The sequence below is a fragment of the Drosophila kikkawai genome, chromosome 2L (genome assembly GCF_030179895.1).
Source record: "Drosophila kikkawai strain 14028-0561.14 chromosome 2L, DkikHiC1v2, whole genome shotgun sequence".
Classification (NCBI taxonomy): Eukaryota; Metazoa; Arthropoda; class Insecta; order Diptera; family Drosophilidae; genus Drosophila; species Drosophila kikkawai.
The window spans coordinates 10,535,439-10,559,156 of NC_091728.1; the positions used below are offsets into that span (position 1 = coordinate 10,535,439).

The window sequence follows — 23,718 nt, forward strand, 5'->3', positions numbered from 1 at the left end:
TCTCTATTTCTTTCTGTGTGCCCTAGTGGATCGCTGGATCGTTAGATCGGTGATCGTCAGATCGTCGGAATCGTCACAGCAGCAGCCATCACTTGCCGGCAATTGTGCATCGATCAAGAGACACCGATTCCGACCTTGTGCATCAATCCAAAGTCGCAGCGAAAGAAATGCGTGCAAAAAATGCTTTGGTTTTTGGCTCGATTTTTCATTTACATTTTCAGTTTTAGTTTGGATTTTTCGGTTACAGGCACTTCGCGAAGGTCTAACAAATTTCGGCTTCCAATTAAGTGGAGTCGAAATTAAAAGCAAAACAAAAATAAAAAATAAATGTAAAATTGCCGATGGTTTCGGAATCGGATTTGACTGCGCTTCTCGCGTGCTGTCGCCCAATTGACGTTGCCAACTTGGAACAATTAGCATAAATTAAAATTGGTTTACGGCACACCAAACCACACACACACATGTTGGCCAAAAGAGACAGAGAGGGGCTTAGTTCGTCGGAAAGAGACGGCTTGAGAACTCATGATGCGACCGACAATCCGCTAACGATGAGAGTAAAAGTGATCCAACCGGTCCGGTTCTGTGCACGGTGCGGCTTCTATAGTTAGTCTCTGAATTTATGACCCGAGCACCCACTCCCCACTCCCCACACTCCACTGACCACTGCCCACCAGCAGAAATCCAAAATCCAAGATCCGATTCGATGCGATCTTAGAACTAAAACGCAGCGATTCGATTGCCGCATATAAGACGATAAACAAAGGCAAAGTCACACAAAAGAAAGATGGAATCTTTGGAAATAGTGGGTTCCTAGATTACCGGATACCCTTTCTTATTATTTTAATTTATATATATCCTTAATTATTTGTTTAAAAGTGAACAGTTTGCAAAGGTTACTTAGATTTACATTGAAACATTTAAAGAACTCTTAAGCCTTTTTCATTTGTGGTTTTGGGAGAACTATAGTTTATATTGAAATTAAAATATTACAATTATTTTGACAATTTTTACAAATTAATAATTTAATATTTAAATATTTAAAAAATATTTCTGTATAAATTCTTACCAACTATGGTTTAGATTAGTATAAACTATACCTTATTGAGTCAATAAATACTCGCATATTAACAGTTTTTACGTGACAATTGCTTTACAAAAATGCTCTAAATTTGTTGTTTAAAATATAGTGAATTTATAAAGTGAATTTAATATTAAGAAGTCCCTTTAAAAGGGTAACAAACACTAAAAAGAAAAAAGACAAGCGACGAGAACGCGCTGCGCATGCGCCGCATCATCTGCGGTGACTTTTTGCGCTTTTTTGCGACTTCATAACTGTGACTTGTGTTTTAGCCGTGATTTATATTCGTGTTGGCTCCGCTCGTGCGCTTAACTTGGCTCTTGCCATTGCTTTTGCTTTCGTTTGGCGGCCCGGCCGCTGACCAGTCGCCGCTAAATGCGCTAAAAAGCGAAGATTTAGAGACATTCTTCCAACAAAAGCGTTGATTTGACTAAATTAAGAATCGGCGCAGCAACAGCGGCAGCAGTCGCATCAGCATTAAATTGTAATCAATTTTTCTGTCTTATTTTTTCGTTGTATGGCCACCGCTTCCCATGGATTTAGCACAGATTCACAGATCATCGCAAACGCAGACTGGTTTACCCAAAAAAATACATTCTGAGCCATGTTCTTACAGCTTCATTTTGCGTGTCGCTGCTCAGTGAGCTGTCATCGGTTAGATTATCATTATTTTTCTTTGGTTTTTTTTTGTGGAGCATAGTTTTGGAGCCTTTTTTTATGGAGTTTCTTTTGTTTTGGTGTCAGGTTACTTATTTAGATTGCACTAATCAAAGCGAACAATTAACAGATCTAAAAGTGTTTGTTATAAATAAACCCAAACAAATGGAATTTATTAGTACTGGTTCGATTTTTGTGTTAATTCACGGCACCTGCTGTAAATTAAGAGATTTCTATGAAACGAAATTATTTGATTTTATTTATTTGAATTGCAGTAGCTCCCTCTTTTCAAGATCCAAAATATTTCCCACAGATGTTTGATCTTTTCGAATGGCATTGTCTTTAGTAACTAGCTTGATCATAATTGTTTTGCCATTGAAATGGGTGTATGACAATATTTAAGCTATAAATTAGGGAATTGTGTACATTAAGAGATCCAAAATGTTGGCTGTTTGTATTACAAATTTTGCTTTCTATGCGGGATGGTTAAGGTACCACCAGTATTTAGCTAAACAAAACCGAAAAACATTTACTTTGCATGCCTCAGCAAATTAATTGTGTAATTAAGATTCCCCCAACAATTGGGCAGAAAAAATAACAGCGAAACGCATATGGAGATGGCTTCCTCGTCTTCGTCCTGCCGAAAAGTCGTGACTCTTCTGCCAGTGAAATCAGTGTGCGATCTTTTCCCGCCAATAATGCATATTAAAATGCCACGCTAATTGTTATTATAGGCCCTCCTCCCGCACTTCAGATACCTTGTAGCTCCTTCTCGACTTTTTCCCTAACTCGGACTGCCTGGCAATTAAGTAATAGACAAACAAACTTTGCCAAGGCTTGCGTGTTGTTAGCAACATCTGCTTCAGCAGCAACACCAATTGCTGCAACAACAAGGCAGCCACTGGAATGGACAAATTTTTATGCACAAGTGGAGAGCCTGAAGTTGTGGGTTGTTGGCCAAGGCGTCTTTGACTATTAATTACCTCCAAAAAAAAATGCAAAAAACTAAAAAGAAAATCGATGCTTTGACTACCACGGTGTGGGTGAGTGGGAAAAAAGATGCAGCAGCAGGAGTCACAGCTAAAGAAAATACAGTGCAATTTCAATAAAAGGAACTTTCCGATTTTGGAAAATCCCATTGACTTTTATATTTAAATTTTATTTACATTTTTAAGAAAGGATATTTAATCTATCTATTTTTATATTTGTCAATATCTTTATCATCATTTCATTCTTAAAAATAAGTTTTGGTACATTTTTAAGCCAGAACCCTACCTGAAACTTAACTTCACAAGTTTTTTTGAGTTTTCCCTTAGGATGGGTAATAAAAAATATATTTCTCAACCCGTTCCAATTAGCGAAACTCGACTGTAACTAAACAAGTTGAAATGCAATTGAATTTAATGTTTTCGGCCGACATCAGAAGACGACTTTCCGAGACGACTGTGAGAACCCATACAAAAAAGGCGATAAAAACGCCGAAAAATAAGACAAGATCCCCGGCTGTTTTATATCGTCGAGCTTTCGTTATGGGGGAGCGTTGTCACGATGCTGGCCCCTTTGGTTTAGTTTTCGCCTTATATTTCTTCTTATTATTTCTAAACTGAAAGCGAGACAGCCGCAATGAGAATGACTTTGGCGCCCCCCCCAAAAACCAAAAAACAAAGCCAAGACCCACACGACCATAATAAAACAATTATGACGAAAAATCGGAAAACAAAACCGAAGCCAAGACTGTAGGGCGACCTATCGATGGCAAACATTTATCACACCTTAGTTAACCCCAACACCTTGCCGAGCCTGAAACAGAGACAAACGTGGCTGGAATGCGCCGGGTTCGAGTTAAGATCGACCAAAAAAAATGGAAGGAAAATATGGCAAACGTCTCGACTTTGACTTACACTGACTGCAATAAGTTAATAGTTCGAATTCGAATTCGATTTCTTTCGGGGAGAAGCGTTCGCCAATTCCTAGCTGGAAAACAAAGCTTGGCTAAAGCCTATAGCCTAAGAAAATCGCAAGGAAAATCCGGGCGAGGGGACTGAGACGAAATCAAAAAACGAAAACGGAGTTTGGCTTTTGGGTGCGTTCCGTGAACTCCACGATGTTTTTTGTGTGTCAGCCGGCGTGCCAGAGAAGCAACACCAAAGGCAATGGCAACGGCAACACCGGCACACCAGCAACACCAGCAACTAGCAACTTGGCAACAGCAACAACTAGTGCTAATGATGTAGCCGGATCATCATCATGATGATGAGGCTTCGGGGCGCTTCGTGTGCTTCATTATTGATTTAATAACAGACTTGAAGACACGCTTTAACTGCAGCAAGTTGACTTCGGCTCAGAGTCAAGTTGTTGCCGATGATGCCACGAATTCCACACCAAGCCGCACCACCACACCACAGTTGAAATGGAAATAGAAAAAAACGTCCAGCAAAAATGAGACAAAATTTAAACCAAGCCAAACGACAACGTCATGTCAATTTGGGGATATGTCTGCACACAAAAAAATTTATGTTTGAAATGAATTTGATTTTATTTTTGCAAGAAAGACAAAATGCTTAGCAATCTTGATTTTAATTAGAGTTTTACAATATGAAAGGAAATTTTTTAAAATTTTGTTTAGGTGAAAAAAGTTATTCCCAATTTTTCCCTGTGCATCTGAATTTTTGGGATGTGCTCCGAAGATGGGGTTTGCCATATAGTATCCGATCATGTCGAGCACGTTGTGATGATGATGTTGAATGTTTGACGATCATGTTGGTGCTTTATAGTTCGCAACACACATCAAGCCAAGTCGAAATGGGGCTTTTTCCCTTCTGGTGTGGGCGGCTTCGAATGGGGATGGTATGGGATGTGAAAGTGAAAGAGTCGCGGTTTTATTGCCTATTAAAATATAATAAGGAAGCCGAGGCCAGGATAAGTTCGTTTAGGGGGCGTGCGCGTAACTCGATTTGTTTTACGGCTTTGGAAATGGCGTTATGAGGACTAAAGAAAATGTAACCCCAATTAGGCACACTTATGAGATCACAAAAGCCTTAAGGGCTTGAGATGAGGTCTCTCTAACCATGCTGTAGAGCTTAGAAGTACGTGTTTAATACATCTTTTAAGTACTCCCTAACATCTAAAAACCGTATCCTTGTTTGCCAAAGTTTTTCCCAAGAATCTCCAATTTTATTAGCCGGCCATAAAGCCGTTTGGACCGCTTTGTGCATGTGCCAAAACAGCCAAAGGTAAGCAAATTCCCAAATAGATAAATCTATTGTATCTGCCAGATACAAAACTCAAATTTAGATATGCAAACGAAACGAACAATTTTCCCGTACTCACACTAAATCAAATCTTCACGAGACCGGAGCTGAGCTTGAGCCTGGGCCGGAGTTGGAGTTGGAGTTGGAGCCTCGACAAATATATGGGTTAGGCTCAATTTGCGATCTCTTGGGCGAGTTGGGAGTGCAGTGGGAGGAGTGGTGCATCTTGCAGATACGAAGGCAAGACAAAAGGCAATATTGGCGTTTTAATGCATGTTTTGCCTTTGGTGTTTGCTGTGCTTGCTGCTGCAACCTGCTGGGAAAAACACGGAGCTGCTCGCTTTGTTTACGACACTTTCGGGGGGTTCTTCGGCTCTCCGGGGGGAGGTGGGTTAATCGATTTGGGAACCGCGATCCCCCCACTCAACTTCCCCTCTGTTAACCCTCTGTTTGCTTAGGCAAACGAAAGCGAAAACCAAAAAGCCCCAAAAAAAAACCCAAAAACCGAAACGTGCAACAATGGGCATCAGAAAAAAAAGGGTAGAGAAGCCAGCTCGAAATTAACACTAATACGATTCCGAAAAAGCGCAGGAGTCGCTGTCGATAGTCGTACTATGCCAGACGTCGCGTGTTTTGATAGCTGCTGATATTTCACTGAGTTCGAGTGAAAAAACTTGCGAAAAAAACTCAACAATGCAACTGGCAATAAGAAGCCAATAAGCAGTAAAAAATGTTGATCTTTTCTAATGATGGATTGTGCAGTTAAAACAAAAATGTGGTCCCACAAAGTGGTAAATTCAGAGAGTAAATTATAAGCAAAAGAAAATTAATTAAAATGTTCTTAAAGTTTTAAAGTTTTATTATAACTCTAACTTGTTTATTTTCAGACCTCAAAACTATTCTACTAAAGAAATTTGCCATGTTTTAATATTTCTAAAAACCTTATATTATAATTCCAATATCATAAAAAGAACTAATTTCCGGTTTATTTCCGTGCCAAATATTTTTTATTTAGCTTCCCACCTCAAGCCCCAGCTGCACCTTCTTTAGTGGCTTTAATTCGCGACTGAGATGCGCCTGGCAACCGATCGGAAAATATCTTTGCCAGAAAGCGAACGAAAATCCATTCCATGCCCGTAATTATGTAAGCGGCGTTCCAAAACTGGCAGCTTATTTATCTTTGTCTCAGCCATGTCAATCAGTCGGAGGCACTGGCACAGACACAGGCACAGGCACTGGCACCACCAGCTTCACTGATGCACTGCAGCATCACGTGCACCTTTGACCCGCATCGGGTGAGCCGAGTTTGGTGGGGCGCCGCTCAACATGCAAATTAGGCGGCTTCAATCTGTATAATAAATGTGGGGAGAAAAAAGACAGAGGCTGGGTAATTCGCATCGGTATTGGAAGTGGGATTGGATCGGAGCTGGAAACGGGACTAGAAGTGAGACTGGGAGTGGAGAATCGATTGAGGGTGAGGGTCTTCCAAATGGGCAATCACTTGGTGACGTATAGAAATGAGGGAATCATGTTCGAACTATATTTGGAAATTATCCATTTAAATGTAATATCACAGAAAGGATTTGTTTCTTTTGTCAGGGATATTTACCCTATCTCATACTTTCTTATAAATATTATAAGTCTTGCAGGAATATCAGTGAACTCTGATCTTTTTAATTAGATAACTCACATGTCTCACAAGTCTTGTGTTAAAGTAACCCCTAATTATTCATTCGTTCTTTGGCCAGGACATAACCCATTAAATTCAAACATATTCCCCCTCTTAGCCATCAAAATTAGATCAATACTGCATTTCATCTAAATTAAACCACTTTTCAAATATTATCAAATACTTTTTCGCAGGCCAGTCATCATTGAAATTAAGTCAGGCCATCTTAAGTTATTCAGAGACACTTATATTTAGATTCATCCGCCGACTTGACTCATGTTGGGTACCTCTCGGCGAGACTGCGATGAAGAGAACTCATGCTGATGAGGCTGATGATATAACAATTCAATTAAACCAGTTTACACAATGCGAACGAGCAGGGCGATCGAGGAGGCATCTGCAACTGTTCCCGGCTAAAACACCTTAGCGGCCACGTTCTTTTATGAGAATTTCATGCAAATGTCGTAGCAGCGCTTCTAACCAGCTCGGGTTGCAATGGATTTTTTCCTCTTTAGCTTGTCTTATTTTTTATGATCATTTTTTATTCATTTTTTTAACGAATCCGCTTTTGCATAATGGCAAAGTGGACACTGGGCAGCGAAGAGTTGACCCATTGCCACGATCCCAGAGCATCTGCAGTTGGCGACAAGTGCCAAAGCCACAAGTATTAGCCAACTCATAAATTTACACCTAGAAAAATGGGAATTAAGAGAGGCTGCTCATTTTTATTACGGTTTGGAAACCATACTCCATTATTTTGAAAGAAACCAACCATCTTCAATGTCGTTAACAAGGATAAAAATTATATTTTTATAATTTTAGTTTCTTTATCTTATTTAAAAAGTCAATCTATTTTTGTTTGCTGTGCAATCACATGTAGAAGCAGATACAGATACAGATTGAGATGCCCGTGTGCAGATACCAGATACACTCACACCGATTGGGGGGCAACTGGTTGAGGTTGAGATGCGCTCAAAAATGACTTCAATCCGTTCGGATTTCGCTTATAAATCGGCGGGGAATGGAACTCGCACGGATAGGGGCACGGGCACGGGTGCTATGAAATGTCCAAGATGGCCTTCGATGAATTTTTGCAGCGATTAAAAAGCGATGACGATGATGTCGCCGCTGCTGGTTTACTTAGCATTCAAAGTGGCGCAAAGAGATTTATACGAATTATTGCGACAATTTCAGCGTTTTTTCTCCTTATTTTTTTCCCTGCTCTTGACTCATTCAATTGAAATTCTTGAACAATGTTGTTATTGTTATTGTCTTTTAATGATGCTGTTGCCGGAATGCCTGAGTTGTGTTCATCTCGACGGTTGAGCTAGCCAACACTTTCAATGTCCAATCCGAGCTGACCTTTTGCCACGGATAGTTCTATATTGTATCTGTCGCTGCATCTGCATCAAAGTATCTGTTAACGTATCTGTTAACGTATCTGCAATTGTGTACATGGCTGACACAGTTTCAAGTTGCATTTAATTGTGCGGGGTTATGGGTTTTTAATAGATACATCTATCGCCACCACATGCTTCTTGGGTGCCAGCTAGATTTATGCTCGCCATGATTTATGCTCCTTGGGCACTTTGGAGATTCCCATAAAATTGATTTAAACGACCAACACTGAAGTGGACTTACCATTAGTTATATGCTAAGAAGCATATATCTGGGTATTCCTGATGGCTAAGCCTAAGACTACTCTTCGAAGGCTCTGTTTCAATCACAATTTTATATTCCAACTATAAACTGAAACTAACTTCAAATTAAATCAAATTATGTTGCACATTTATTTATTCACTTAAATATTTAAACTCTTTGAAAAGCTCTTTCTCGTCTATTGAAGTACATTGTAATTATGCCATTTCCAAGAAGTGTTGTAAGCTAATTAAGCTAAAATTTCAGGGAAGATCTATCTATCTATCTTTTGATTCCAAGAAATATATACTTTTCAACCTGAATGAGAATTCAATATTTCCCTATCCCTTGCCATGTCAAAAGTCACGTTCCTTGGGCGAATTACCCAAGATGCTGGTCTCCCACACTTATAATATTCGCTATTTTTTATACATATATACGATTTATTAATAATAAATAAACACACCTATTTTGTGAGGCAGCCAGAAACAATGACGCCGCCCAGAAGGCCCGACTGGGTTCCCAGATCAATATGAAATATCATTCCAAATATGGCCTTGGGTCATTTAGAAAGCAATTCATCGAAGACGCGGCTGAGGCTGAACTCTTCGATCTGCGAACAAAGAAAATAAAAATAGAAATAAAGGAAAAGATGCTGAATAAAAAACTACCGTGGGCTACTGCCAAAAATGCTACCGGGAAGAGTGAGCGCGATAAACATTCAAGATTAACCATTTTAACCATTGTCTTTGATGGCCCCAAACCAAATAAATCGGTGAACCAAAGCCAGAAAAACCAGCGGACAAAAAAGGCACATTAAGAAATTTGTAATTTGGGTTGGGTATTTCTTGACTTGGCCGGAGCGGTGATTTCTGGCTACATCTTCCCCGAAAAATTGCAGTTTTCTAATTGTTTTTCTTTTTGGCCCGACGAGAGGGAGACTTTCTGGCTGGGGCTCGTTAACAAATTTATTACAATAAAGTGGACGAAAAGAGGGGAGTCTCCTCCGAAGAGACTTGCCTGCACTCGTGCTTCTTCTTGGCCATTGCATAAGTTTGCTAATTTTTTTCGCTCGTTTTTCTTCTTCTTTTTATATAATATCGTTAATACATATTATTTGGCAAGCTTTGTTGGGGCTACCCATACACCGAACTCCTAACTCCGTACTCTATAGTCTGTACTTTGAACTGCGAACTCCCCATGGAGGCAGTGCCTCGTCTCGGGTTTCGTTTCGTTTGGTTGCCTGATCAATGAATGGACCTGGACCTGGACCTGGACATGTAGGCATCTGCCGAAATTGACGGACCAACGCAGGGGAATCGCTGTGCAGTGACCCAAAGAAATGGTAATGCGAGTCTCGGAGACGACTCCGCTCTTCGGCTGGGTCAAAATGGCCCCGGCCCGGCCACTCAGTCATTGAGTCAGTGGGTGCAACAGTCGCCGTTGCCGTGTGAAGATCTGTGAGAAGTATACAAATGGGTCTCGGGTTCAGTTCACTCAGTTACATTGAGAAAAATGCATAGTTCATGATAGGTTTCAGAAGATTTTATAGAAATTTCAATTGTATCATTTTAAATTAATATAAATACTTAAAAGGGATTTTAATTAGTAACAAACCAGTAGAATTCTTTACTCTCTATTCTACTCTCTATTTAAGTATAATTTTTATCATATTATATTTATTTTAAACAATTTTGATCGGCTTTCTTTCCTGTGCAGCCAAAGGAGTTTACTCATTTTGGTGCAGGTTTTTCTTGGCTGCAACTTGGCGGCTTCGATGGTATCGCCTTTGAAATCCACGACAGCGACAAAGCCAGACTCCATGGCCTAATAGACATGGAGGAGTCCCCAGACTGCAGTCTTTGGTCTCCCCCAATCTTCGGTCTTTGGTCCCCAGACCCCGTGAACCAGCCAACTTCCTGCAGTTCCCTAGTACCTTTGATGATGATGATGATGATTCGTCTGGGCCTTAGACTTTCACTATTAATTGTCGATTTTCATCAATTGTTGTTCATTGTTGTACTAACCATCTTTGTTGTTGTTGTTGTTGTTGCTTAATGGGTAATGGGGTTGGTATTTAAAGTTTTTTTTTGCAAAAAAAAAAAGTAACAAAAAACAGCGAAGAAGAGAAGAAAACCCAATTTCTGTTTCATATCGAAATTGGATCTATTACTCAATGGAGATGCGACCAAGTGAGAGACAATTTGATTGATTTATGCAATAGCCAGCCAGTCTGTGGACCTTTCCTCCATTGTCAGTTAATTGCTCAATGCAATAGAAGATACAGTTGTTATATCACCGGGCAATTTAGGGTTTACTTCAGGCATTTCTCATTTGCATTTCGGCTAGCATTTGACACGGTTTTTTTTCCCATCAAGATGGCATTCTAGGCAAAAACTGCGACTGACGATGCCGACAGACAGCGTTTTGAATATTTGTCACTGCCAAAAAGTAAACCCAAAATGGGGAGCGTCAATAGAACACACCAGTTATGTGAATATGGTTCTCAGTCGGAGTTTTTATACATATTTTTGCCAAAAAAGTGCAATGCTTAATCATCTAAGTGGCAAGCTATGCGTTTGGTTGTTTTTCTAAATATTTTGTTTGTTTTCTGGAAAAACTTGAAATTCTAGTCGAATCGGAAAATCGATTCTGAGATCTAATAGATGTTTAAATGATTTATGGGTGTTTTATGGGGAAAATATAATTGCTCCCAGCCACTACGAGAATCTTTACTTTATTTTTATAGCTTAAAGTGCCATGGCATCTTTAATTCCACTTAGTTTTTAATGCTTAATTCCCACCAAAAACATAATTTAATGTTTACCATGCACCTATCATGAATATATATGAATGGTATATATTTATATGTGTATTTATCTATACATCTTTCCATTATTTTTTTTTTTTTATGACTGCCCTCTATGAACTGTGTCCACGTTTTTCTGTTTTGTTTTATGTTTTGTCCAAGACAACTGACACGACAGCCCCCTCAGACGCCGCCATAATAACAACAACTTCCAGCCAAATCATTTATTAATTTGTCAAATTCAAGCCAAGACACCACCACACGTTAGGAAATACAAAAAACCCAAAAAAAAATATATATAAAATCTTGTGGGCTATGATTATTATTTTCGTGTTGCCGCTTTTTAACTAATTCTCGCAGATAAAAAGTGTCAAAAGAGTCAGGCGGCCAGGAGTCAACTGAAGTTGCTGAAAAATCGCTGGAAAAAGATTAGCCACAAAATATATAGAGACAAACGGCTGATTAGCGAAATATGAGCATGTGTGAATAATAGTTTTGTTGAAATTTGACTGATTTAATTAATGGTTAATGGAAACTGCTGACAGTTCATGAGATTTTTTTAAAATTATGGGTGCTATAAGGGCGATTCGGATATTAATTTTATTTTAAATAAAATTTAGATTCATTTTCGTAAGTACATTATTCTGTAAGGAATGCCAACTCCAATTTCCTTTCAAAACAAAAGCTTAAATTATGCAAATTATGAAAAATGATTTCGCATCGCCTCAACGAACTTTAGCAGGCATTTTGCAATGCGAATGGCGGCGAATCCGCCAAAATATTTATTATAATCAAAAGCCGAACACCCGCAAGTTGGCCGAGGAGCCAGCCACAGGAACGTGCAGCATCGGACAACACAATTTATTACATTTTATGTGCCGCATTAACCGAACGATGGAGATGTGATCCTCGTTTAGGTTTTGTTTCTTGTTTTTTTTTTTTGTGATTTTTTGGTGGCTTCATCTCGGTTGCAACGTGAGCTCACCTCTTGGCCAACCCCGCCGCCGACACAATGAGGAGGTGCCTCTCGGCCGCCTCTGGGATTATCCACAATATCCACAAATATATCCATATATTTATTTATGTGGACAGCGGGCATGGGACTGAAGCTGAGCATTTCTAATTAAGACATTCGATACGGGGCTTGCGTGTGGAACGCGAGACAATTGGGCAACATTAGCACACGGCAGCGGCAGCAATATGAATCTGCTCGTATATATCTGATGCGGATTTTGGCATTTCACCAACCATTTAGCATTAAGCTCACCCTGGAGACGAGCCTCCATTTGGCATTCATGCCCGCTTGACTCTCTGCTTTTTTTATGCATATTCTAAATAGCTAAGCGCCCCTTACTTACGCTCTCCCCTTGAAATATCCTTGCAGGTGCAGCAGCAATAACAGCAGCAGCAGCAACATCAGTCAGCGAGCCGAGGAAAATTAAACTGCTGGGGAAATTGAAAGGCGAGAAAACAGACAGCAACGACAGCGACAGCGCGGCAGCAACAGTAGCTGCCACCACCGCGGCAACCTCTACGACACCAGCAGAAATTGCTGTAACAGCAGCAGCAACATCAGCAGCAGCAGCAGGAACAGGAGGAGCTGCGACAGCAACAGCCACTGCGACGACAGCAGCAGCAATCCAAACAACCAAAATCAGCCAAGTGAGGCTTAATAACCCAGCGACAACAAGCATGTTACTTTTGCAACCCAATGTAAGTTCAGTTTGGACACTGATTTAATAGGATATATATCTGTCTATATAATTATTATATTTATCCATTATAAATAAATTCCAAGCAATAACAGCATTTCTAGCATTACTTTTTAAAAGCGAATGCAAACATTATTGGATCTATGTCCCAAACAATGGCATCTTTCAAAATGCATATTAATTTGTTTGTATTAAAATTTCGAACCTCCCACTGAGATGTAGAAAAAATAAACCTTAACTAAAGTGAGGAAAAAACTATGCAAATTTCCCAAGCCGAAAACATGAATGGCAGTGCTAATTGGCAGCTGCAAAGTGTTGACTCCTTCTGAGTGGAGTCAAGGTGTTGCGGTGGTGAGGTGTGGATATCCATTCCACCAGCAATTAGACAGCTATTGTTGGATGAGTATAAATGTTTGGAAAACATTTTGACATAACCATAACCAATTAGGAAATCAGCAAAGAACAGTTTTCGCAGCCTTAGGGGTTGCTTTTCACACAAGAGCCAATGGGCGCTGCGGTGGGGAGTGCGCATGTCGCCTCGGAAGGCACTAGACTCCACCCTCAGGGCTAGGATATGCTAGGATTGCTAAGCAGGGCTAGGATACCTAGGCGAGAATGCTTCGAACAGGAACTCATTCGTCTCCGAACCGTCTGTCGTTGCAGAGCTCCTTTAGTTCGCTGTCGCCCTTCGATAATTTCTCCACGCAAACCGCTACGACGACCACGACCACGTCGGCAGCCGCAGCTGGACACCACCACCACCATCATCTCCTCCATCAGCATCACCAGCAGCAGCAGAATCATCTGCAGCAGCAGCAACAGCAGCAGCAGCAACTGGAACTGCAGCAGCAATTGCAACACCAGCAGCAGCATCAACTTGTGAGCCCGCAGCAACATTTGCTGAAGACGGAGTCGCTGCTCTCCCATGAGGAGGATCAGCTGATTAGCAACCTGACCGACTCGGCTGTGGCCCACAGCGAACTCTTCTCGGATCTCTTCTTCCCCTCGGACTCCAACAACTCCCTGCTCTCGCCGACCACCAGCGGCTATCCGGACAACCCCGCCGAGGACCTGACCAGCTCCATCGAGAACCTCACCAAGTTGACTTGCCTGCGCGACAAGCGCCTGTCCTCGATCCCGGAGCAGCAGCTAAGCTCGGAGCAGGAGCAGCAGCTTTGTCTGCTGAGTCTGCGTTCTAGCAGCGATCCGGCAATTGCTCTGCACGCCCAGCAGCAGCACCACCAACAACAACAGCAGCAGCAGCAACACCAGGAGCAGCAGCAGCAACTCCAGCTGATCTCGCCCATCGGTGGGCCCTTGTCCTGCGGCAGCAGCCTACCCAGCTTCCAGGAGACCTACTCCCTGAAGTACAACAGCAGCAGCGGGAGCAGCCCCCAGCAGGCCTCCGCCTCGGGCTCAACTAGCGCACCCTCCTCCACAACCGCTCCCACGCCCACGGATCAGGTGCTGACCCTCAAGATGGATGAGGACTGCTTTCCGCCGCTATCCGGCGGCTGGAGCGCCAGTCCGCCGGCACCCTCACAGCTCCAGCAACTGCACACTCTCCAGACCCAGTCGCAGTCGCAGTCCCAATCCCAGATGTCGCATCCCAATGGCAACAGCAGCAATAACAACAGCGGGGCCTACAATTACCATGGCCACTTCAACGCCATCAATGCCAGCGCCAATCTTTCGCCCAGCTCCTCGGCCAGTTCCTTGTACGAATACAATGGAGTCGGCGCCACCGATACCTTCTACGGACAGCAGCAGCAGCAGCAGAGCTACCAGCAACATGTGAGTAGCACTGAATCCTTAAACCTAATCCCTAAATTAGATTTTTCTATTTTCATAAAAAATGCAGCTTAAAAATAATTACTTAACTCCTTTAATTTATTTTTTAACCCTTTTAGAACTACACCTCGCACAATGGCGAGCGCTACTCGCTGCCCACTTTCCCCACGATTTCCGAGCTGGCGGCGGCCACAGCGGCCGTGGAAGCAGCAGCGGCTGCCACCATTTCCTCGGGCTCCTCGCCTTCGCTAGGCGGTACTCCGCCTGGTCGCCGGGCATCGCTGCCCGTGCAGCGAACCGTTTCGCCCGCCGGCTCCTCTGCCCAGAGTCCCAAGTTGGCCAAGATCACGCTTGGCCAGAGGCACACCCATGCCCACGCTCACCCGCTTCAGCTAAGCTCGGCCCCAAATTCGGCGGCCAGTTCGCCGGCTAGTGCGGATCTGCAGGCGGGCCGGCTCCTGCAGGCTCCATCGCAATTGTGCGCAGTTTGCGGGGACACGGCCGCCTGCCAGCACTACGGAGTGCGAACCTGTGAGGGATGCAAGGGCTTCTTCAAGCGGACGGTGCAGAAGGGCTCCAAGTACGTCTGCCTGGCGGACAAGAACTGCCCGGTGGACAAGAGGCGGCGAAACCGCTGCCAGTTCTGTCGGTTCCAGAAGTGTTTGGTCGTCGGCATGGTCAAGGAAGTGGTGCGAACTGATTCGCTGAAGGGACGCAGGGGACGACTGCCCTCGAAGCCAAAGTCTCCCCAGGAGTCGCCGCCTTCGCCGCCGATCTCGCTGATTACGGCCTTGGTGCGCAGCCATGTGGACACCACACCCGATCCCTCCTGCCTGGATTACACCCATTACGAGGAGCACACGATGAGCGAGGCAGACAAGGTGCAGCAGTTTTACCACCTGCTGACTAGCTCCGTGGACGTGATCAAGCAGTTTGCCGAGAAGATACCCGGCTACTTGGATCTCCTGCCCGAGGATCAGGAGCTGCTGTTCCAGAGTGCCTCTTTGGAGCTGTTTGTGCTGCGCCTGTCGTATCGCTCCAGGAGCGACGACACCAAGATGATCTTCTGCAACGGAACGGTGCTCCATCGCAGTCAGTGCCAGCGATCCTTCGGCGAATGGCTCAACGACATCATGGAGTTCAGCCACAGCCTGCACAACCTGGAGATCGACATCTCCGCCTTCGCCTGCCTCTGCGCCCTCACCCTTATCACAGGTGGGTAACCTCAAGATGCCAAATATTCATCGCATTTCAACTTGCTATCATCCAATGTCACATGAATATTCCTCATTTACCACAATTATTTATTGACTTATTTCCTTTTAAATCAATTCCCAGAACGCCATGGCCTGCGGGAGCCGAAGAAGGTGGAGCAGCTGCAGATGAAGATCATTGGCAGTCTGCGCGACCATGTCACCTACAATGCCGAGGCGCAGAAGAAGCAACACTACTTCAGCCGGCTGCTGGGGAAGCTGCCCGAGCTGCGCTCCCTCAGCGTCCAGGGATTGCAGCGCATCTTCTATCTCAAGCTGGAGGATCTGGTACCGGCCCCGGCTCTCATCGAGAATATGTTCGTCACTACATTGCCCTTCTAGGCGATCGAACATCACCAAGCGTATCATCACAACCTTGCTTCCTTGAACTAGCCCTAAGTTATGCCCCCTAAGATATAGTTTATAGTATATACAGGTAACCCCCAACTAGCTTTAGTAGAGCCCGAAATAAATAAAATCTCACTGAAACAAGAAAACCGAAATAAAACGCAGACCCAGGCCATATCTCTAGACATACAGTAGGGCTAGATAGGCAAGACAACACACACACCCCTCGGATAATTACGGACATGAATATTTAAGAGAGGGTTTCCGCTGCAAAATCAGCTCCTGCGTGACTCGTCAGGGCTGGAAATTACAACTTGTTGACGTTAATTGTTAAATTGTATCATTTCAACTGTCGAAATCAATGCGCACGCAATGGACACGGCGGCTTATACAATATCCCTCGGAAGCCCGGACTCTCAAAGCTTGCTCAAACCAGACGGACTCTCTTGCCTTTTTGCTAACTTCTAGTCAATTGTTTTTAGGAAAACAAAAGGAATAAATAAAGACAAGCATGCAGCCAATAGAGTTATATTATTTATACCTTAGATTAAACCAGGCAGTTCTCTTGATAAATAACCCGACACAGTTTCCACAAATCGGAGGAGGATAAGGATACCTTGACGAATAAATTGCCACTTCTTTTATCTCAGACTTTCCAAAGTAAAGCATGTATTTTCGAAATTACTTTTAGATCCCAATTCCAATTTGTGGAGCTCAACTATCATATCAAATAGCAATGCCATGCTTGCCGTTAGCCAGTATATATAGGCCCCCGCATATAGTTGATATCCCCGAACCCAAGAATTTCTGTTAGTTCGTAGACTAAGGCTCCTAATAGTTTAATCTCTGAATTTAGCCTAAGGACTATTCTGTTCGATTTACGATTATGCACCGACTAGTGCACACTGAGAGTTTAAGTACCTTTTTGTGATGATTGTGTCTGACACAGAGAGAGTTGCACACAAACACACAAGCTAGTGAGTAAGGTAGGATATAAGCACATAAAATATATATGAAATATTCTATAGAGTAAGCCCCAGTATTCGGTAATCCTATACACGTCTGTAAATCCATAGTTAGTACGTTCTAAACGAGAGAAACCTTTATTTAATCTGAAAACAAAACCAAGTTCTCAAAGAAACGCAAGATGATCGACGGACGGATCTATCTCTATCTCTATGTGTGTGTTATTTCGATAGAAAACCCCTCTATGTGATTTTGTGATAGATTGGCATTGAACTCTATATATATATATACATCTATATATGTATATATGTATGTCTATAATACGTATACACGCATAAATATATATTTTTATGTCCAACTTTTGTATGGTTTATTTTATATGTAGAACTTTTCTTTGATAACAAAACATGGCGAGAAAATAAATCGATCGTTAGATAGCAAATATTTCAAATGTATGCATGTTATGAGGAAATTTCAAAAGTACCAGCCTTTAGCCACTTTCCAATTAACGTTTGTATTAACGCAAGACATTTTCTAAGTGTAAAATTCAAGACTTCTATAACTAAATGTTTACAAACACAAGAAAAAACCAATGTGAATAACATATCTCTTCTAGCTTTCGAGTGCACGTAGAACAGAGACCCAAGTGTTACTATATCTATTTTAAATATATATCGGCATGCCTGGGCAGACGGGAGATGTTTAATAAATTTTTTCATTAACTATACAACTAGATAGATCATTATTAAATTATTGTACATGTAGCACATCCAATGTTCGACAACTAGATTTTGTACCGTCTTTAAGAAGAACTAGGCCAAGCTAATAGTATATGAAGATAAGAATATAAACCATGATCTTGCGGCTAAGCTGAAGCTAAACAAAAAAAAACCAACATGAATCGAATTAATGTGATGAGAGCCGATTTAAAGGGATTCTCATGGACTCCCGATGCCCTAACATACATATTTATTTTGGTATCAGATCAAAGTATCCCTAAATTCCTATTAACTGACATTATCTCAGATAATATTAAAGCATTCAGAGTTCAAGAGAATCTTTTCAAATTTATCTTTCATCAGTTAATCCGATCTGATCAGATATAAATCCTAAGCGAAACCATATAGAGCAATAATTCATAAGGACATGAAGCACCTTGAATAAACTATTAAAGCTAAAAACTAAGCCTAAGCTTGTAACGGTTAGGAGCGGGAATAAACAGGACAAAAAATAGGAACAGTTAGGTGACCAAAACAGTTTGAAACGGGACGAGACGTTAGATAGGTTCGGGTTCGAAACCCTCAAAGCGATGCCATTTTTTAGCCGTTACAAACAATGAATACATTGAATATCAATCATGCACATGAATATATATATTTAATATTATGAATATACTATATATATCTAGCTATAGTAACCTACTTTGTACCTACACAGCATGGAAACATCAGACCTACATACATACATATTTACACCATATATATATTTTGAATAGAGCGAAAACTTTTACAAGTTACGAGTAGTTACTTCTGGCGCAAAGCTATATAGCTGGATAAGGCCATACCGGAGCGAGCATATACATATACATATATTTTGGTTTAATGTTCTTTTGTAATTTTATAAATGCATACATAATAGACATAATAGATACTACTTACGTGAATGTCAAGTGTGTGGATTCATATTTTTGAGATACAGTTACAAATTGAAACATAAATATAGCAGATACAGAGTAAAATTTTTCGATGAAACGATTTTAAACGAGAGAACTTTTTAATATTGCTATGAAAAAGATATATACACATTAATATACATATATATTTTACTATGTAACAGTTAGTTTTAAGCTAGAGACAGCGCATAAAGCTTTATACGACGGAAAAGAAAACAGATTCAAGAAATTGGCACAAATTAAATTTACATAGCATTAACTAGAAGTTTTTCGAGACATAATGTTATATATGTATTCGTAAAGAAGCAGCCGATGTTATATCTTCAACACACACACAGCAGACCTAGCAAGTTAAGCTATATCCCAGACCCAGTTATGCGCCTACTACTAGCAATGAAAGTAAAGAAGAGAAAGAGGTGAAACCTAAAGACGCTATATGTATACACTAACATATATCTATCTGATAGATGATACCGATTATAGCTATATAGCCCGTTGTGTAATTTAACTCTAATTTGATCGTTTCATTTACCTGTTAAATAACCAAGCGGTACGCATACGAGAGATAAGCACACGAGTATATCCTGCAATTCACTTACCTATGCAATACACAATACCAAGCAAAGCGAATCATTTCATTTCGATTTTAATATAAATTTAATAAAGTTGTATAAGCCCAGACAAAACAACCAACTACGTTTTTTCTATCTGTCTTTTGAGCAAATTAGTTATACGAAAAACCAAACCGTATTTACATAAATGTATACAAAACAAATCGTATATTTTCATTGGTTTGAAATAAATACAGAAAATAATTTACTTGTCTTGGTTATTTCTGTGGCGGTGTGGATGAAGTCTTGAAGATAGTATTAGTATTAGTTATACGTTGTACACAATCTTATAGTTTAGAATTTGGTCGTTTATTTCACTTACTTTCCAAATTTACAAAGCCTTTACTGATAGTTTAAGGACCAGTCTGTTCTCCTAACATCACATTTTTGGCCTTTTAGAATTGAAACTATATTACCCCAGATATTACATTTATAAGTCATCTTATTTACTAAGTTCCAATTGGCAGTCTTAGGTACACTTACGTTCTATGTACAAAATATATTAATCCTCACAAGTAGACTGGGAGAAATGAGAGGATGTCGTTGCGGCAGACAGGACAGCGGTTTTCAAAGCGCAGCCGTAGCTGCTGGGAGCACTGCTTGCACAAGCAGAGGTGCCGGCAGGGCATGATGACGATGCTTCTGCTGCGCTCCATACAAATCACACAGACTCCTCCAGCGTTCACTGGTTCATTGCGCACGTTTTCAATGAAGCGCGTCAACTGCTGATCGGTCCAGAGGTATACGATCTGCGTCTTCGTTGAGATCTCGAAGCGGGCGCGCTCGAGCAGGTAGATGAGCATAAGGTAAACGTAACGTCGAAACATGTAGAGCACCAGGAGCAGCGTCAATCCTATGGAGAGCCGAAAAACAGTGTTCAGCAGGCTTAGGCCGCGCGCCACAATCGAGTGCATCACGAACTCCAGGACGCAGTCGAAGATGTGTGCGATGATCCTCGGCAGCAGCATCAACAGCCACAGTACGCAATTGCCAAGTTCGATGAGCAGATTGCAGAGGAACAGTCCCACGGACTGACATAGATCCCGGGCATTGCGCAGGCCGGAGGTAGCGCCTCCGTAAAAGTACTCACTCACACCCTGGGTGGTGTAGCACAGGTCGCAGTAGAGGCGATACACCTCGCTTGCGGCGCACCTAACCAAATTCCATGCTCGTGTGCTTCCCTCCACCAGGCAGTACCCGATAAAGTAGCTGACCCACAGGAAGTAATAGACGCCAGAGATCACCGCATCGATCACGCTGGTCAGTGGTCGTAGTAGGCGAGCACCCAGAAAGTCCACTACTACGTCTAGAACGTGAAGCATGGCGGTGGATGCATCTTTTTATTTAAAAAAGCAAAACAAACGAAAACAAATCAAATGCCGGTAGCGGCAGTGTGACCGTGCGAGGCTTGTTATTTAACAGCAGCCATCGAGCTATCGGTATCGCAATCGATTTATCGACTTAGTGCAAATGAAATTCAAATAAGGAACTTTAAAATTAGGTTTACTATTTACTATTAGATTTAGTCGCTAATTGATCTCCCAAAAATAATTATAAAATTATGTTTTATAAAGATTTATTGCCGACTTACAAGGTCAGACAAATACTTAATAGCTAAGCTCTTGAATCTCCAATCACATCTTAAGGCCTCCGTTTCCGATCCCTTTACCAATCCCCAGTTTGCTTAGCAAACTTATTATCTCGCTGTTGGTTCTCATTACAGCCATTACCTCCTGCTGCTGCTGCTGCATCACCCTCAGCCGATTCCTCTCCTCGATCTTGGCCAGCTGATTATTGTTGTTTATTGTCTTGGTGTCCACGTCCAGTTTTAGCTCCGATTTGATGTGATACAGTTCATCGCGAATACCGTTTAGCTTTCGCTCGCAATCTCGCACGTCCTTCTCCAAGATTTGCGTCTTGAGATAGACGGTCTGGGCCAATTTATACCAATCCGCCAGGCATTCGGCAATTTGAGCCACAGCGGGATTAACATTGTCCAGTAGTAACGCCTTGATGCGCTTGCCGTTGTGATCCACCTTGATCTTCTCCAGCGCATGAAACTGCTCATCGTTGTAGGTCAGGGTGCGAGTGGCGCGATCCCGGAGTAGATGCTGCCAGGAGTCTCTTAGCCGCTCCACAAGATACTTGGCCTGGGCGCTGGCTCTGGTCCGACACGGACATTTCTTGCCGTGCATAGAAGATGACCATTGATCGCTAAGGTAAATAATTATGTTGTGGTTTTAGAAAGGAATCAGAGTTTCCTATTCTGCGAAAAACTCACTTTAGTTCATCATCTGTCACAAAATGTTTGTGCAGTTGCGAGATCACATCGGCGGCTCCATCAAAATCGCTCTTGACGGTTTCCAAAGCACTCAGCAGGGCCTTCAGTTCCTGATCCCCTTTGGTCTAAGAGATCGAGGTTTTAAAAATATATCCTCTAGATTAGGAGCAAAACAAAACTCACCACTCTGGCCATGCTCTGAACCACATCTGCATAATCAATTACTGTGGAAAGCAGGTTTTCAAAGCTCTCAGTTTTCCTTTATAAACAAAAATATTTTATGAAATTAAAGTAAGACAGAAGGGTATTTAAACTCACTTTAAAAGAAGAGTAAGTGTGGTAATTAGCATCTCTACGAAGTGCTCCACGCCCTTCTTGATGAGTATATCCATTGACGTGAAGATGTCCACACGTCTCTTGCATTCGTGGCCCACACTGCACGCTGCCTTAGCCAGGCTGGCGTCATTCTCCACCGAAACATTTGGTGGAAATACGGGAAACTTTGGCAGATCCAATTGCTGCGGTAGCTGGACGTTGTTGTCGTCGTTGCTGTATAGGAATATTGGCTGTTCCGTGGTGGTGGCAGGGAATGCTTTAGCTATCGTTCGCGGAGTGACCTTCTTTTCGAGATGCTCGTTGTTGAACAGCAGGATTTGCTTCTCCAACGGCACCTCCGTCTGCAGGAAGATGCGCTCCCTGAAGTTGTCAATCTGCTCGTCGGGTTCAAGGAACACTTCCACGGAGCTTGTGCGATTGGTGTAGAACACATGGATGACGCGCTTGCGCAGGATAACAGTCACCTCCTGGAAGAACCGATCAAAAGACCAAGTCTTCTCTCGGTTCTCCTCGAGCAGTCCGGCCAGGAGAGGGGTCACCAGCGTTTTCAATCCCTGCGACAGATGAGCATGAGGTGGCAGGGTGGTTGACCACTCAATGGGCCCATTCTCGGACAGCTGAGTGCCGGAAATCACGCCAGAAGCCTTCTTGGTGGTGATCTGGTGCATGGTTTCACGGTTCTTTCGTCCCCCGAAGGGCCTAAAAGGCAGATTCCCGGTGGCCACGTGATACAGGGTAACTCCAATCGACCACAGGTCTACATTGGCAGTGAAAGAACGCTGTATGGACTTTCTAAGCACTGCTCGCTCGTAGAGATCTGGATGGAGGTACTCCTCAGTGCCGTACAGCGAAGCAAAGGGCTGATTATCCTCCAGTTCACGGGCAGCTCCAAAGTCTGTTAACTTATAGATAGTCTGCCCGTCCTCTGAGATAAACTTCATAATATTTCCTGGTTTGAGATCGCGATGCACCAGCTTGTTGTCTCGCAGATGCTTCATTCCGGCACACAGGTGCTCCAGCACCAGCAGGAACTCGTGCTCCGGCAGTCCATACGAGTTCTCCGGGTCGTCGAGGATGTTGAAGAGGCTGCCACCGGTGCAGAGCTCCATCACGATCACCTTGCCACGTCCCTCCTGGTCCTCCTCGATGGCCAGTAACTTCACTATGTTCTCGTGGTTGACCTTCTTGAGGGCCTCGAACTCCCGCATTTGCACATCCGCCGGACGCATGTGACTGTACGGATTGAAGGTCTTGACTGCCACCGATTCGCCGGTGATCTTGTTAACCCCCTATAGGATCGGTGAAAATGGAAAAGTGAGTCAGGCGGAAAACGTAGCCACAGCACTTTAGCCTTACCTGGAAAACGGAGCCCGTAGCTCCTTTCCCGAGCACGCTGGTTGTGCACCACACATAGCTCACGGAGCCTCGCAGGAAAGACATTTTTTCCCTTCTATTTTGCACTTAAATTAACTATTTCTGTATTATTTTGATTTTTGCGAATTGCTTGCATCGAAAACAAAAACAAGTGCAGTCGATCTATCGATACCACTGACCCGTGTAATCGATAGCAGAGTCATCTTAGCCATGACCGAAACCTATGTCTTAGGTCGATAGCCCGTCTATCGGAAAGAGTTCCATCTCCAGTT

The 23,718-nt window shown here is 42.5% G+C and overlaps 3 protein-coding genes across 3 annotated transcripts in view; 1 reads left to right on the top strand and 2 right to left on the bottom strand.

Moving 5' to 3' along the window:
- Window positions 1-19,535, top strand: part of Hr38 (Hormone receptor-like in 38) — a 33,356-nt gene extending 13,821 nt beyond the window's left edge. The window contains exons 2-5 of the mRNA XM_070284954.1: window positions 12,487-12,815; window positions 13,478-14,608; window positions 14,725-15,820; window positions 15,944-19,535. Coding sequence (XP_070141055.1) covers window positions 12,487-12,815; window positions 13,478-14,608; window positions 14,725-15,820; window positions 15,944-16,200 — 2,813 coding nt within the window. The 3' untranslated portion in view covers window positions 16,201-19,535. The remainder of the gene's footprint in view (window positions 1-12,486; window positions 12,816-13,477; window positions 14,609-14,724; window positions 15,821-15,943) is intronic.
- LOC108082216 (uncharacterized) lies at window positions 19,478-20,916 on the bottom strand. Its single transcript, XM_017177549.3, has one exon. The coding sequence runs from the start codon at window positions 20,775-20,777 to the stop codon at window positions 19,965-19,967; it is 813 nt and encodes a 270-aa protein (XP_017033038.1). The 5' UTR covers window positions 20,778-20,916; the 3' UTR covers window positions 19,478-19,964.
- A 25-nt stretch (window positions 20,917-20,941) lies between these two features.
- IKKepsilon (I-kappaB kinase epsilon) lies at window positions 20,942-23,603 on the bottom strand. The gene is made up of 5 exons (XM_017177548.3): window positions 23,429-23,603; window positions 22,055-23,361; window positions 21,920-21,995; window positions 21,737-21,861; window positions 20,942-21,669 (listed from the first exon to the last, which is right to left on the bottom strand). Exons 1-5 carry the CDS (start codon window positions 23,510-23,512, stop codon window positions 21,090-21,092), a joined length of 2,172 nt encoding a protein of 723 aa, XP_017033037.1. The 5' UTR covers window positions 23,513-23,603; the 3' UTR covers window positions 20,942-21,089.
- Between the last annotated feature and the right edge of the window lie 115 nt (window positions 23,604-23,718).